The sequence below is a fragment of the Gobius niger genome (genome assembly GCF_951799975.1).
Source record: "Gobius niger genome assembly, chromosome: 6".
In the NCBI taxonomy this organism is placed as follows: Eukaryota; Metazoa; Chordata; class Actinopteri; order Gobiiformes; family Gobiidae; genus Gobius; species Gobius niger.
Window position 1 is genome coordinate 7,500,431 of NC_136857.1, and position 12,538 is coordinate 7,512,968.

Below are 12,538 nucleotides of genomic sequence, written 5' to 3' on the forward strand. Positions count from 1 at the left end.
TTCTCCCCAGTGTAAACATTTCTCATGCTCAAACTAAAGGCTAAGACTGCAATTTCTAAATGCTTATGACTGAAGATTGGCCACAGACTGAAACCTATTCATGGGTCTCAAGATGTGAAAAATGAGGACCGTTGCCATAGCCATTAAAAACATTTTTTTACACCACTGCTCAAAAGTTTGGGGTCACTTCTATAGCTTTTCTCATCAGCACAGTTTTCTAGTGCTAGCGTAATTGCACAAGGCTTTTCTAATCATCAGTTACCCTCTAACACAATGTACTATTAGAACACTGGAGCGATGGTTGCTAGAAATGCGCCTCTGCACACCGATGGAGGTATTCCATTAAAAATCACTGTTTCCAGCTAGAGTAGGGATTCACAACATTAACCATGTCTAGACTGTATTTCTGATTAATTTAATGTTATCCTCATTAAAGAAAATCAGGGCTTTTCATTCAAAAATAAGTGACCCCAAACTTTTGAGCGGTAGTGTATTTTAATGGTCAAAAGTCCATAACAAAAAGTCGTGTGGCTGAAACCCATGAATAGCTGATCACCTCCATGCTGATAGTTATTGAGTATGACTCACAGTGAGACATTGGCAACTGCTGTCATGACACGAGGGCAATTGTGACTCGGATACAAAAGGGTGTATGAAAGAGGGAAGGAGTGGATTTTATTTAAAAAATAAAAAATTCTTGTCCACAGCTAAAGTCCTGTGTCGCAGTTGTGTTGGTGCTCTCTCGCACTGGGTAGCTATGGAGAGGTGTAGCTGTAACATTATTGCTTTCTACATAATTGTCCACCTTTAAAGAAGGAGGCGATACAAAATCCAACATCCAAATGTCAGCCAGTGGCTGGTCCAGCTCAGTCCTGACCACCGCTGAATGGTGTGATGGGTGATGTCATCCTGTAGAGGGCAGTAAAAACAATACTTTGTAAACCCAGAATACCAGTTCTTCCCACAGACTGTAAATTGAATTGCAAATTAAGGCCTACTTCTTCCAGAAGCCCTAAGGGAGGGGGAACAGGCAACGAAGGTTTCTTGACTTTCCATTGAAACTTTTTGTTCTCTTTATGTTATTGGACACAGGCTTGTCATTTTCACCACCATGTGTTTGTCTTTACACATGCTACATAGTCCATCCTTTTCCCTTTTGCTATTTTTTATAATCGGGCTATGAGCGGGCTCCAAAAACCCAGCGTAAAATGGCAAGCATTAATGAGCTTCCATTAGCCCGCACTGACCGGTCCAAGTTGTTTCCTTACATTTGCTGTCTGGAGTGCTCCTGAATGTCACATTAAGGAGTGATTTGAATTAGTATCGTGACAATCATTATTATCTGACCAATATTATAATATTTACTCAATGTTCACAAGCAAATAACAATAAAATCATGAAATTCAGTACAAAGACAGATTGTTTTGCCTTTTGATCTAAAGTAATTATTTCTGCTATACACCCACGTACCGCTAGTTGAAAAACAATTCGGTATTCAACAGCCAAGGACTTATTTGTGTAAAAAAGCAAGCAGCCCAGAAAAAAAAAAGTTTTCTGAAATCTTTATGAAATCCTTTTTGTCTTTAACTAGCTGACCTCTCAACCCTCTTCCCCGAGCAGTGTTTGTTTTGTTGGATACCATCTGCTACAGATCCCAATAAAAATTGTCCATGGATTAATTTTGATGTTCAGATGTAAAATACACACATTATTTAGGAAAATGTAACATTAGTTTGTTTTATGGAACTTGGAGATACATTATACACTGATTTATACCAATGACACATTATACATTACACAGTATCAACTTAAGCCTCTGGGAAATGTGTCATACGGTTTATTGGCACATATGTAGGCCATAGGGGGCATGCAATACTATTTGCACGGGTTTAGACCCTTGGGGGAGGTGCAATAACTAATGCACTAATGTAGGTTTATAGAATGCACCATATGTATCAGCCTATTTATTATCTATCTAAAATATACAGGAAAGGCACAATTTCTTAAGATCAATTTGGTTTAATATCTAATGTAGTGGTTTATTCATAATATGTGTGCTGATATTTTTGACTGTCTACATATCTGAACATGATTATGGATGACCCTGTGAGACTTTATCATTAAAAAAAGACACAATACTGTATCTTGATATGACATTTTCTTAAATATTAATGAGACTAGATGCAAGTTGCCACCTCAGGTCATACGCGTAACTGCAATCTCTGTATTAAGCTTGTGCATGACGGCACTTCGGACCCAAATTAACAACTTTTTGAGTGACAGTGCAGGATTTTAGAGGCAGTTGTGGTGAATAAGTCTGAGCTCATTCTACACATTAGGACATTGCTGGAACATCTAGGGGGTGAAAATACTTAGTTTTAAAAATGTTTAACTCCGTATAGTACGGTCCTGGTGAGTCATGAGGCTGCACTGTAGTTACTTGGACATTACAGCACAAATAAAGGTAACACTTTATTTTACACTACCCTTAGTACAATGTAATGTGCTTTGTAACAATGTGTAATAAGTTGTACCAATGGGTTAGATACTAAATGAAATAATATGTACAGTGGGGAAAAAAAGGCCAAAATCCAATAGAATGTCTATGTGAAACTGACCAAATACTTTTTTCCCCCACTGTATATGTAGTTTGTAGGTACATAATGTAATGAGACATAATTCTAATTCTAACCCTAACCTTAAGCCCTAACCCTAAGGGGCTCGTGTCCTATTACATTATGTACTTACAAAGTACTAATACAAGTTATTCCATTGTGTATGTGTACGTACTACATAGGTACAAGTTATTACAGATTGTTACAGAGCACATTACATTGTATTTAATTTAGTTAGGTACAGTGTATCAAGGTAGTGTAAAATAAAGTGATACCCAAATATATACGATCTGGTGTTTGTTGTGTAATTTGTATCTGCCTGGGACCCCCTTGTAAACAAAATGCTACATCTCAAGGGGCTTCCCTTCAAAGATATGTAACAATGTATGAACTCTTATGGAATTCATGAACATTACTATCCCGTATTATCGTTCTTTTAGATAATGATTCATGCAGGATCAGTATTGTTTTAGTAGTATAAAAGTGGGTGCCCAGCCCTATCTTTCCTCGACATACATAAATACTGGCTTTGACACACCAAGCTAGTTAAAAGCTCACCTCATCCTCCTCCATGAAGTCCACACTGGAGTTGAATACTGAGCCCAGGTATGTCATGTGAAGCACGGCTAAAGCACTGAATATTAGGTTTATCATATGCACCCAGAGACCCTGCGGAAACAAAGTTTGAATTATTGCCATTTTGTATAAAACCTTTTTACTGCTAAATAAAATTGTACAACATTTTAATAAATGGATAAAATAAGATTTACAGATTTACTGTGAAAACTTCAAATTCTGTTTCTGTGGGCTAATTTTGTAGATGATGTTGTTGTGGCTGCCCACCAAGGTGCATGCTGGTCTGCCTGTAATTTGTGCATATATCAGCTTAATCTGATAAAAATTAAGTGTTGAATCCTAATAAATGAAATATGAACTAGACAATTTATTAAGGAAAACAGAAGAAACCTCGCCTTGAGCAGCTACTGATACAACTGTGACATTGTGTACATGAGTGGCACTGACCGTCTTGTTCTTGTGAGTACAGCTTGGTAGGCACTTCCTTGGTAATATACAGGCATTGAGCACATCTGCAAGTCTTTTCCGCAATACTAGAAAACATCACAAGCCATAATGTGTATTTATAACAACAATTACAAGATGAAATGTTACATCAATCTCATGGCGTGATTATCTATAGCAAAACTGTGAGGAATACTCTACTTTCTCAAAAGAACAAACACAATCCCAGAGAAGCCTTCAGTGCAATAAGATATTCTCATGTTAAGATTAAGTATGTTTATTGGTTATTGATGATGGTCCATAATTTGTGCCACTTCTCTGCAGAAATCCATTCATTTAGACAATAAATAGAAATACTGTCAAACCTGTTTCATATGGAGGACGTTTATTCATGTATTATTGCCATCATTGGACATATACATAAATGACATCCCTACTGGATGTAAAGTACTTCAAATATTCAGTGAAGCATCTTCTGTAAATGGAATAATTGCATTGTGCGACACTCACCATGTTCAACATACGTGATGAAACCCAAAGATATCAGCACTGCACCCAGATGAAAGCTTAGACCCTGAAATTGAAATGGTTATTGATACACAACAGTATTTCACATGTTTTTAAATATTTTGCCTTGTTTTGCCTGTTTTTTTGTTCACATGTTATGTCATTTAATGTTGATGTTTTCTCTTGTGTTTTTTATGGTCTGGCAAGTGTAGCTGTAAAGTGCTATAGAAATAAACTTGATTTAGAGATAGTACTTACATGCAATAATGCACAGGCAGTATAAGTTATCATGACGGCAGTAAAGGTCCCAAATTTCAGAGCACTCTTGAAGACATCTGTTAATGGAGAATTAGCAGATTTGGGATGTCAGAGAAAATCAAGGTTAGAAGCAAACCTACCAAAAAATCACCATCATTTCACAGGGAAAAAAATACCGATTTTGATTACATCCATAGCATGAATGTTACTTCTCACAACAATCCCCATCTAAATGTTGGCATCTCATAATAGAAATGTATAAAATTACTCACAGGTGTGCAGGAAGCTAGACATCGGTGTGTTCCATGACGTGACCACTTCTCCCATCGACCGAGGAAACTCAATGTTCAAAGGCTTTGACACTGCCAGGTCCCTTTGTAGAAATGTTACGGGAAATTTAGTTTGGAATGAAAACCACTCGCACAGTTTTAAAGAGATTCATGAATTTACTGACCATTTCAAATTCTCCTTTTCTTCTGTAAAGCCCGCCCCTGCAAGAGTGGCGGTAGTCTCACTCAAGTAACCCACAAAATAGTTGCTGAAGTGGAAGGACAGCGTGTTCTCATAAGCTAGTAGCCACCTAAAGAAGAGTCCAAACTCAATGAAACTGTCACAGTACAGAGCAGACACAGCTGTCAGGATGTAAAGGCTTAACAAATAACTTACTTGGTCACTGTCCCTCTTGAAGCAGATAAAATGCAAATAAACAAATGTTAGTTGCATAAATCACAACAAATAAACTGTTGATGTTTAACATGCTTACCTGATCTTTCTTCTCTTTTTGCTGTAAAGTAAACCATTGGAGAAGGTTTAGTTTACTAGTTACTATAAAAACAAGAATTTTCCTGCCTAAGCATGTCTCTTACCTGCGCAGAAGCTTGTCTCCAAAAACAGGAATAAAGTATGGGAAGAGGTAGGGAGCAATACAATTGGAAACACAAAGGCATATTTGGCTCTTTATCCAGCTAAAAGAGACTTTTAAAAGCCAAGATAAACCCTGATGGAAAAACATGAAAATGCACAAATCATCAGTGACCAGGGACAAGATTTTGAGTAACAGCTAAACTAAACTAAACTGCACTCACCAGCTTACGGCCTTCTAAACTTTCTTTGTAGCTATTGAAGCTGATCCAGGGACCGAAGACAATAGTGCCAACAAAATAAATGTAACCCATGAACTCAATGGGTGAAGGAACACTGGCCACGACACCTCTGTCCAAATCGAAGGCCAGAGAGATCGCTTTCATGGCCACCACCATCTGTGATCCTAAAGAGAAAGCATGACAGATATGGGCGCTGAATGTAGTTTGATCAGCTATTGGTTTCATGTCATGCATGAATTGATTCATGGCGCACCTCTCATTTTGTGCCAGTTAGTGGCATCCATCATGTGTAGTTCCCTAAGGAAAGCATAACAATAGAAAAACATTATCATGGGTGCTTAGCTGTTCAGTTGAATATTCCTCTTCAGCTCCTAGTTTCTTACCCCAGTAGAAGGTATATAAGCACCGTTATGGAGAGAAATGTGCCTCTCATAGTGGAATGTCGGCACAGGAAAAGGAAGAGGTAGCAGAGGAGGCTGAGGAGCACTACCCAGATCATATGGAGCTCAAAGAAGAGGTACAGAGTGTAGAAGCCTGCTGCCACTGTACTCAAGTGTTTGACAAAGGACGGGAGGCCTGGCCAACAGTAGAAGAACAAGTTATGAGAGACGCTGATGAATAAAAGGACACAAATATATTAAACCTTTCTTACCCAACATCCAGAGGAGGCGGCACAGCAAGCACATCAGCAGCAGCTGCCATACCTGCTCCAGGCCCTGCTGAGCTGTGGGCAGCAGGCAGCCCTGAGCAAGCTCCTCAAAGAACTTCTGTCGACTAAACACCCCCATCTCTGGATTCAAGCGGGAGAAAGGCCACGTTATAGCAAATATACCAAATGAAGCTGCTTGCTTCTGCAAATGTGCTGAGGATGACACAGCAGGTGATATACAGAAAAAGAAAACCTCAGCAAATATCCTTCATGCTATTCCCATGGTATTACACAACTTCAGTACAATCTGTTACAATATACTAGGCCTACATAGGCATAAAATATGCTGTGCTGTAAGGTTTTATACACCACAGTTTTCTGGAAAATACAAACACTGTGATGAAATAGCATTCAAAATAAAGCCTCGATGTTGACAGTTACAGTAATGCATGGCGGATCATACTAATAAGCAGTAGCCTTTGCTCTGCAATGCAGGCGGACAGTACTTCAATGCAATAACAGAAAGTAAAAGCGGTCAAAACATCAATTTGACCAGATAAGCGGTAAATCTCGAAATTTTTGCAATAACCTTAACACCGCCAATGGGATTTGACAAACTCTACCCAGCCCCCCATGTCACAGACAGGACTGGGCGCCTCGAGCGTGCTACTTTTAGAGAAAGACGTACCGTCAGAGCTGCGGGTCTGGTCTCTTCTTGGCGCTGTCCCTGTTCTCTAATAACCTTCTTCTGTTTTGTATCGTCGGGCTTTACGCGCACTCGATCCAGATGATGCTTATCTCGATGCCTCCCATTGTCACAGCATCAGCACCAGTCTCTCTACAGGACCATGCGTAAATGCAACGTCCAATCAGCTTCTTCCGCACCGTGACAGAAGCTGTGACTGACACATCAACTGACCAATCACAGCGTTGGTTTTCAGTAACGTAGGACCAATAAGACGCGTACAGCGTGTGGACAGTACTGAGCCGACATATGCAGCCTTATCCATCAACTTAAAAGTGTGTTCATAATTTAATCTCTTATACATTTGGCATCTGAAAGCAAATCAATAAACCCGCATTCGTATATTATTTTATTAGTACAAGACAAATAAAATATTCACAAAGCCAGGGAACTGTATTATGAAGTATAAAACATCTCCATTTGCGATGTGGCAAAGAGCAATTGTCAACATGGAAATGAAGACACCGATTGGTTCACAAATATCAATGACCTGTGAGACTAAAACTTTACTGTAAACAATGTCAAATAAGGTGCAGTCTAATAAAACATTATTGCATCACAAAACTGGTTTCACAGTATTTGTTAAAAAGTGTCACTTGCTTAAAATATAATCATAATCTCTTTTCACATCGAGAAAGGTTGATGTTAAGAACTGGGGTGAAAACATCTGCAGTGAGGGCGGCAGTGCAGGCGTCTGCGGCAGGTGCGGTTGGATAAAATCTTTGGGGTAATTTGGAAATGGCGAATTCCAGGGGCCTCTCTGTATGTTCACCATGATCGGCTCTGGAGTAGGCGGACTTGAGCTGTGAACGTAGCGGTTCTGAGGTTCTAGAAGCTCGATGGGAAAAGGCTTGACTTTCCTGGGTTGCTTGGCTTTAGGCTGAGGCTTTGGCCGTACAGGTGAAATGATTGAAGGGGAAGACAATGGCGCTTTCTGAGGTGATACAAACAAAGGTGCTTTTTGAGGCGAGGGCATTATTTTCTGATACAACTTGGGCTGCGTGGTGATAATGAAGGTCGTCTTCTTCTCTTTTGGGAATGCAGTTGGTTCCCTTGATAGTTGAGGGGCCCCAATCGGGACGGCAGAAGGTTCTAGTTTGATGATTGAGGATATTTCATTTTCCGGCGTGTCCTGTCTGGGCGCTACTTCTTCCGGTTTTGAAGTAAAAGTTATCAGTCGTGGACCTGTGGATTTGCCGCACTCATTTTGGCTAATAAATGACATGAACTCTTGTATTACGTTAGGGGGCATCGGTTTGGAGAAGGACAAACACACAGTTGATTTCTCCATGTTCTGAAGAGGTTGTACTGGCTGGGGCGGCTTGGATAATAAGAGCACAGGTTTTCCCGCTTGTGGAGTTAAACTTTTGGTAGAAGTTATCAAAGGTACTGGTTTGCTTGCTGGCCCTGGCTGTGTGCCTGTAGTGTCCACAGTTGTAGTAGCAGTGGCTTGAGTAGTAGCAATGGCTTGAGTAATGGCAGCAACAGGAGCAGAAGTGACATTCGTATCCTGAGTAACTACAGTGCGAGTAACTTGTGGAGACTCAACATTTTGGGTACCATCACCACAACTGAGTTCTTGTTGTTCCATTTTAATATTTGTGACTTTATGTTTGGTTAAAAAGGACTTAAACGCTGTAAGAAGGCCCGGTTTCCGCGGGGTAATGGTAATAGTTGGTGCTGGCTTTTGTTCAATGTCCTGTGCGGGTTGCTCCTGAGCTGCAGCAATAGCATCCAGTGTTACACTATCCGAGTTCAGCAGCAAACTGAGGCCTTCATCAACCATATCAGAGTCACTACTAGTGTCTGGCATCTGATTTTCTGTACATACATCCATTTTGTCTTCCTTTGTTGTATAATCTTCAACATTTGTGTCTGTCGAAATCTGCGGCTGGGCTACAACATGATTGTGTCTCTTGCAAAACATCGTGCCACACAACTTGCACTTTCTCGCATCTCGAACGTGCAAAAGTTTATGGCGCTTAAGGTTGTGGACTGTGGGGAATGATCGATCACACATGTTGCACTTAAATGAAGGCTCTTCCACTGGGACAGGTATGTCTGTAAAATCTGACTTTTCAGACTCAGTCGGACAATTTTCATCATCAGACCATTCTTGATCATGAAGTTGTTTGTGTTTAACCAGCATTGAGCCGGAGGAGAATTTGCCATTGCACACCTCACATCGAAAGAGACCCAAACGAGCAACTACAGACTTCAACTCCAGCTTAGGTTTTTTGAGCTGTGGATACTCTGGCGGTACTTCAATGGACGGCTCTGTTGTTACTTGATCAGTGGGCAGCTGAGTAGTCTTTTCTTCTTCTTTTTCTTCTTCCAATAACTCTTCATCCTAGAAAACATTGAAAATATAACATGGGTGCCACGCAATTTGTAAGACAAGACACTGCATGCCACTGTAACTACACCTTCTGAGGCCAGAGATCCTTAAAGACCCTAAAAGCTTCTCCATTACCAATCATTACAATGATTTCAATTGTTTTTTTCCTCCCCATTGACAGAGTTGTGTAAAAGACAAATTTATATATTTTAAATTATAGCACATTTCAAAATCCTCATCCTTGAATTATTATTTATTTATTTTTTAACCTCTTACCACCCACCTTAACCAAGTGTATTTTCTCCAGTTCATCTTTACCCAAATCTAAAAGCTTCTCGACTGGGGTTTACAGCCTATAGGCCGGTGTAACACCTCATTTGAAAGCTAAGACTTATCAAAAAGGTTAAAAACAAATCTTTTTTTCTTGTGTTGTTGCTGTGTTGTTGTCACATTTTCCACTTTCTTTTTTCATCTCACTATTTTTGGTTTTTGTCACCCTTTTTGCTTTTTTTTTTTACCGCGTTTTGTCACATTTTTGCCACTTTTCTTGTTGAGTTTTTGTCACTTTTTTGCAGCACTGTCATCATTTTTTTGCCACTTTTTTGTTGCTCTTTTGTGGCTTTATTTGTCACTTCTTGATACATTTTTGTTGCGTTTTCAGCCTTTTTCTGCACTCGTTTTGTCGCTTTTTTCCAAGAAACTTTTAGATTTGGGTAATGTCAAACAAGATTGAGAATGGAGCAGTAAGAAATGAAAAAAAGGGAAAAATAGTGCTCAATGATAGTGAAGTTGTTTCCTTGTTCATTACCTCTAAAGGTTCACAATAATTGACATCGGGGAAAACATCACAGTCGAGCGGGGGGATTTCCTCAGGAGTCTCGGCTCGTTTACATTCTGCTTTTCTCTTTGGTGTCACTTTGGGTGCTTCTGCAAGTACTCCTGAGCGAGGCCTCAGCGTCTCCCTTCTAACCCAGAAAAAGCAAATGAGATTAAAAAAAGGTACAAGAAACACTGAACAAGAAGAAACATGTATTATCTAAGAAGGTTAAGTTATACACACAGCAGTCTCTGATACAATATAGTGGATGGCTGTATATTTTCAGGTAAGTTAAAGCGTAAACAAAGCAGGAGTCTGTCTGTCATCAATTAATACTATAATTTTAAGGTGGCGTGAATGAAAATTGAGAAACATTGAGAACACTTGCCTTGTTTTTTCACGAGGCTTTGGGAACACGGATGGGACAAAATCTTGATTAGAGACGTCAAGGGACATTTGCCCTGTTGAATACAAAACAAAGCAGTTCAAGGCAAGGCAAGTTTATTAGCGAGAAGCACACAACATGTTCTAAACTAAACTGATTGTACATAGTCATTAGGGCGGTGACAACATATCGGATCAGACTTGGATCGCAATACTTTGTGCTGCAATACCAAGTATCGATACTTTGTCAAGTATCGCAATACTTTCAATACTTGTGTTTGGAGGTATTTTTGGTCATGCGCTCCTTTGTTTTCCTGTAACAGTTACAGCATCTTGTTACATTTTGTGTTAATGCCCTTTTCAAGCTAAACACTTCAGTAAATGTCACATGGCATTTGGTTTATAAACTTTGGACACATACATTTGTACACATTTTAAGGTAAACATATCACTTGTTATAATTACTTGGAGTATCGTGATATGTATCGGATCGTGACAAAAGGAGATCGTCCCAGCTCTAATGTTTATATTTTATATCTATAGCCTATAGGTATTAGGGCTAAAACGACTAATCGATGACTAATCGATTATTGAAATAGTCGACAACTATTTTGGTAATCGATTAATCGTTTTCTGGTTCACACAGACTAAAATGGAGCAAAAATGACATAAAAATTTAGCATTTTTTATGAAAACCTACTTTGATTATATAGTTAGGGTCTGTGTACATTCTGTTCATTGTAAATTTCATGAAGAGCCTCCAACAAATATATCCCTTTAGTTTACTCCATCAACACATCTTCAAGCAGCGCCACTTAAGCTATATGTGATTAAAAAAAAATGAAAAAATAAAATTTTCCAACATTCACAGCCAAGCGATTACTCGATTAATCATTAAAATAATCGATAGATTAATCGATTACAAAATAATCGTTAGTTGCAGCCCTAATAGGTATATATTTTATGCTACTTTAAATTATTTTACTTTACTCTAGGTACCGAAAATACTTCATATTTTATGCTTCTTCAAGGTACTGACATTGCAGATGTTATAGTAACAAAGGAGATATAAAACTTAGTTGTTTGGTCTTTAAGTCAAGCCAAACTGCACAAGATATCACCATGACATATAATTAAATTCAAGCATATAGTGTTACTTTGTTTGGACAACAGGTCGCCACACATGCTTTATTTTGATAACCCACTGTAAAATCTTGGTTTGGTGCTCTATCTGCATCAACAAGTGAAATTGCCAATATGTCATAGAATCTTAAGGCAAACGTTTATTATTACACTTTCCATTATTTACGGATTTATTTCACATTACAAAAACGGTGTTTATTATAGTGTTTGTATAAGTTGATGTTTTGTGTTCAGTAAGCAGGGCTACCTGAAACGAAGTGTGCGCTGCAGATCTGAGCATCTTCTTTTAGTCCTGCGGTGTCCCCGTTCACCTTCTCGATCGCCTCCAGCCAGAGCTGACGACGCTTCACTTTATTGGGCCGAGAGCTTCTGGCGGTGGGTAATGTGTAAAATTTGAGCTCCCCGCGTTTTGTAGCTTTATTAGAACAGGCGACAATACAGCATTCAGCCATTTTAAAACATGTGTGGATGTTATGCTAGCAGCTACCGGCGACTTCCGTAGCACGTCGCCTCAGGACGCCTGTGATTGGTTCTTCTTCTGTGCGCCTTCCTCTCCGTCTGTGCCACGGAAGTGAGTTTCTTTTCTAGATCAATGGTATCGTCATTAGACTTGGATGATGCAAATAATATAGCTTTATCATGTTGTATTCCCTATTGAAATGTACTCAAAATCCCTCTCCAAAATCCAGCTCTTAGCTTTTGCAGTTGTCCTAGTTTAGTATGTTTACGAGCTAATGTGACTCACTGGGTCCCCCTGCTGGAAAATCCGTCCCTTCAGCAGGTTTGATTAGAATCAGAATCAGAAGTAGTGCCATAATTTAATTTGTGCTTCTAGACTGGATTGCATGTCTTTTCAAGCACCGTTTAAAGGAAATTAATCAATTTGCAGATGATCTCTTTACATATTTAACCCCTTAACTCCCACTTTTCTCCAGCTTTACCCCAATCCAAAAGCTTCT

General features: G+C 39.2%; 2 protein-coding genes across 3 annotated transcripts; both read right to left on the minus strand.

Moving 5' to 3' along the window:
- Positions 1-355: 355 nt before the first annotated feature.
- On the minus strand, positions 356-7,001 carry LOC306964600 (protein-serine O-palmitoleoyltransferase porcupine-like). Of its 2 annotated transcripts, none has more exons than XM_079558675.1 (15): positions 6,841-7,001; positions 6,156-6,293; positions 5,887-6,079; positions 5,757-5,800; positions 5,486-5,667; positions 5,267-5,397; positions 5,164-5,184; positions 5,067-5,081; positions 4,855-4,980; positions 4,673-4,773; positions 4,401-4,477; positions 4,146-4,209; positions 3,639-3,724; positions 3,174-3,284; positions 356-909 (listed from the first exon to the last, which is right to left on the minus strand). In XM_079558675.1, the coding sequence occupies exons 2-15, from the start codon at positions 6,289-6,291 to the stop codon at positions 808-810; spliced, it is 1,389 nt and encodes a 462-aa protein (XP_079414801.1). In that variant the 5' UTR covers positions 6,292-6,293; positions 6,841-7,001; the 3' UTR covers positions 356-807. The 2 variants fall into 2 exon arrangements, with proteins under 2 accessions (XP_079414801.1, XP_079414802.1); XM_079558676.1 differs by having other exon boundaries at positions 6,156-6,365.
- Positions 7,002-7,375: 374 nt separating this feature from the next.
- LOC306964611 (uncharacterized protein) lies at positions 7,376-12,080 on the minus strand. Its single transcript, XM_079558690.1, has 4 exons — positions 11,827-12,080; positions 10,441-10,513; positions 10,044-10,200; positions 7,376-9,247 (listed from the first exon to the last, which is right to left on the minus strand). The coding sequence occupies exons 1-4, from the start codon at positions 12,029-12,031 to the stop codon at positions 7,490-7,492; spliced, it is 2,193 nt and encodes a 730-aa protein (XP_079414816.1). The 5' UTR covers positions 12,032-12,080; the 3' UTR covers positions 7,376-7,489.
- Positions 12,081-12,538: the final 458 nt, after the last annotated feature.

What these genes read in the sequence shown, in the direction of transcription:
- LOC306964600 (XM_079558675.1), bottom strand. Translation starts at nt 6,291, where the DNA reads ATGGGGGTGTTTAGTCGACAGAAGTTCTTTGAGGAGCTTGCTCAGGGC. An exon ending in GTTTAGAAGGCCGTAAGCTG is followed by an intron (nt 5,398 to 5,485) that starts GTGAGTGCAGTT and finishes TTTTTCCATCAG; the next exon opens with GGTTTATCTTGGCTTTTAAA. An exon ending in GTCTAGCTTCCTGCACACCT is followed by an intron (nt 4,478 to 4,672) that starts GTGAGTAATTTT and finishes CTCCATTAACAG; the next exon opens with ATGTCTTCAAGAGTGCTCTG.
- LOC306964611 (XM_079558690.1), bottom strand. Translation starts at nt 12,031, where the DNA reads ATGGCTGAATGCTGTATTGTCGCCTGTTCTAATAAAGCTACAAAACGC. An exon ending in CAGCGCACACTTCGTTTCAG is followed by an intron (nt 10,514 to 11,826) that starts GTAGCCCTGCTT and finishes TGTATTCAACAG; the next exon opens with GGCAAATGTCCCTTGACGTC. An exon ending in ATTATTGTGAACCTTTAGAG is followed by an intron (nt 9,248 to 10,043) that starts GTAATGAACAAG and finishes AATGTTTTCTAG; the next exon opens with GATGAAGAGTTATTGGAAGA.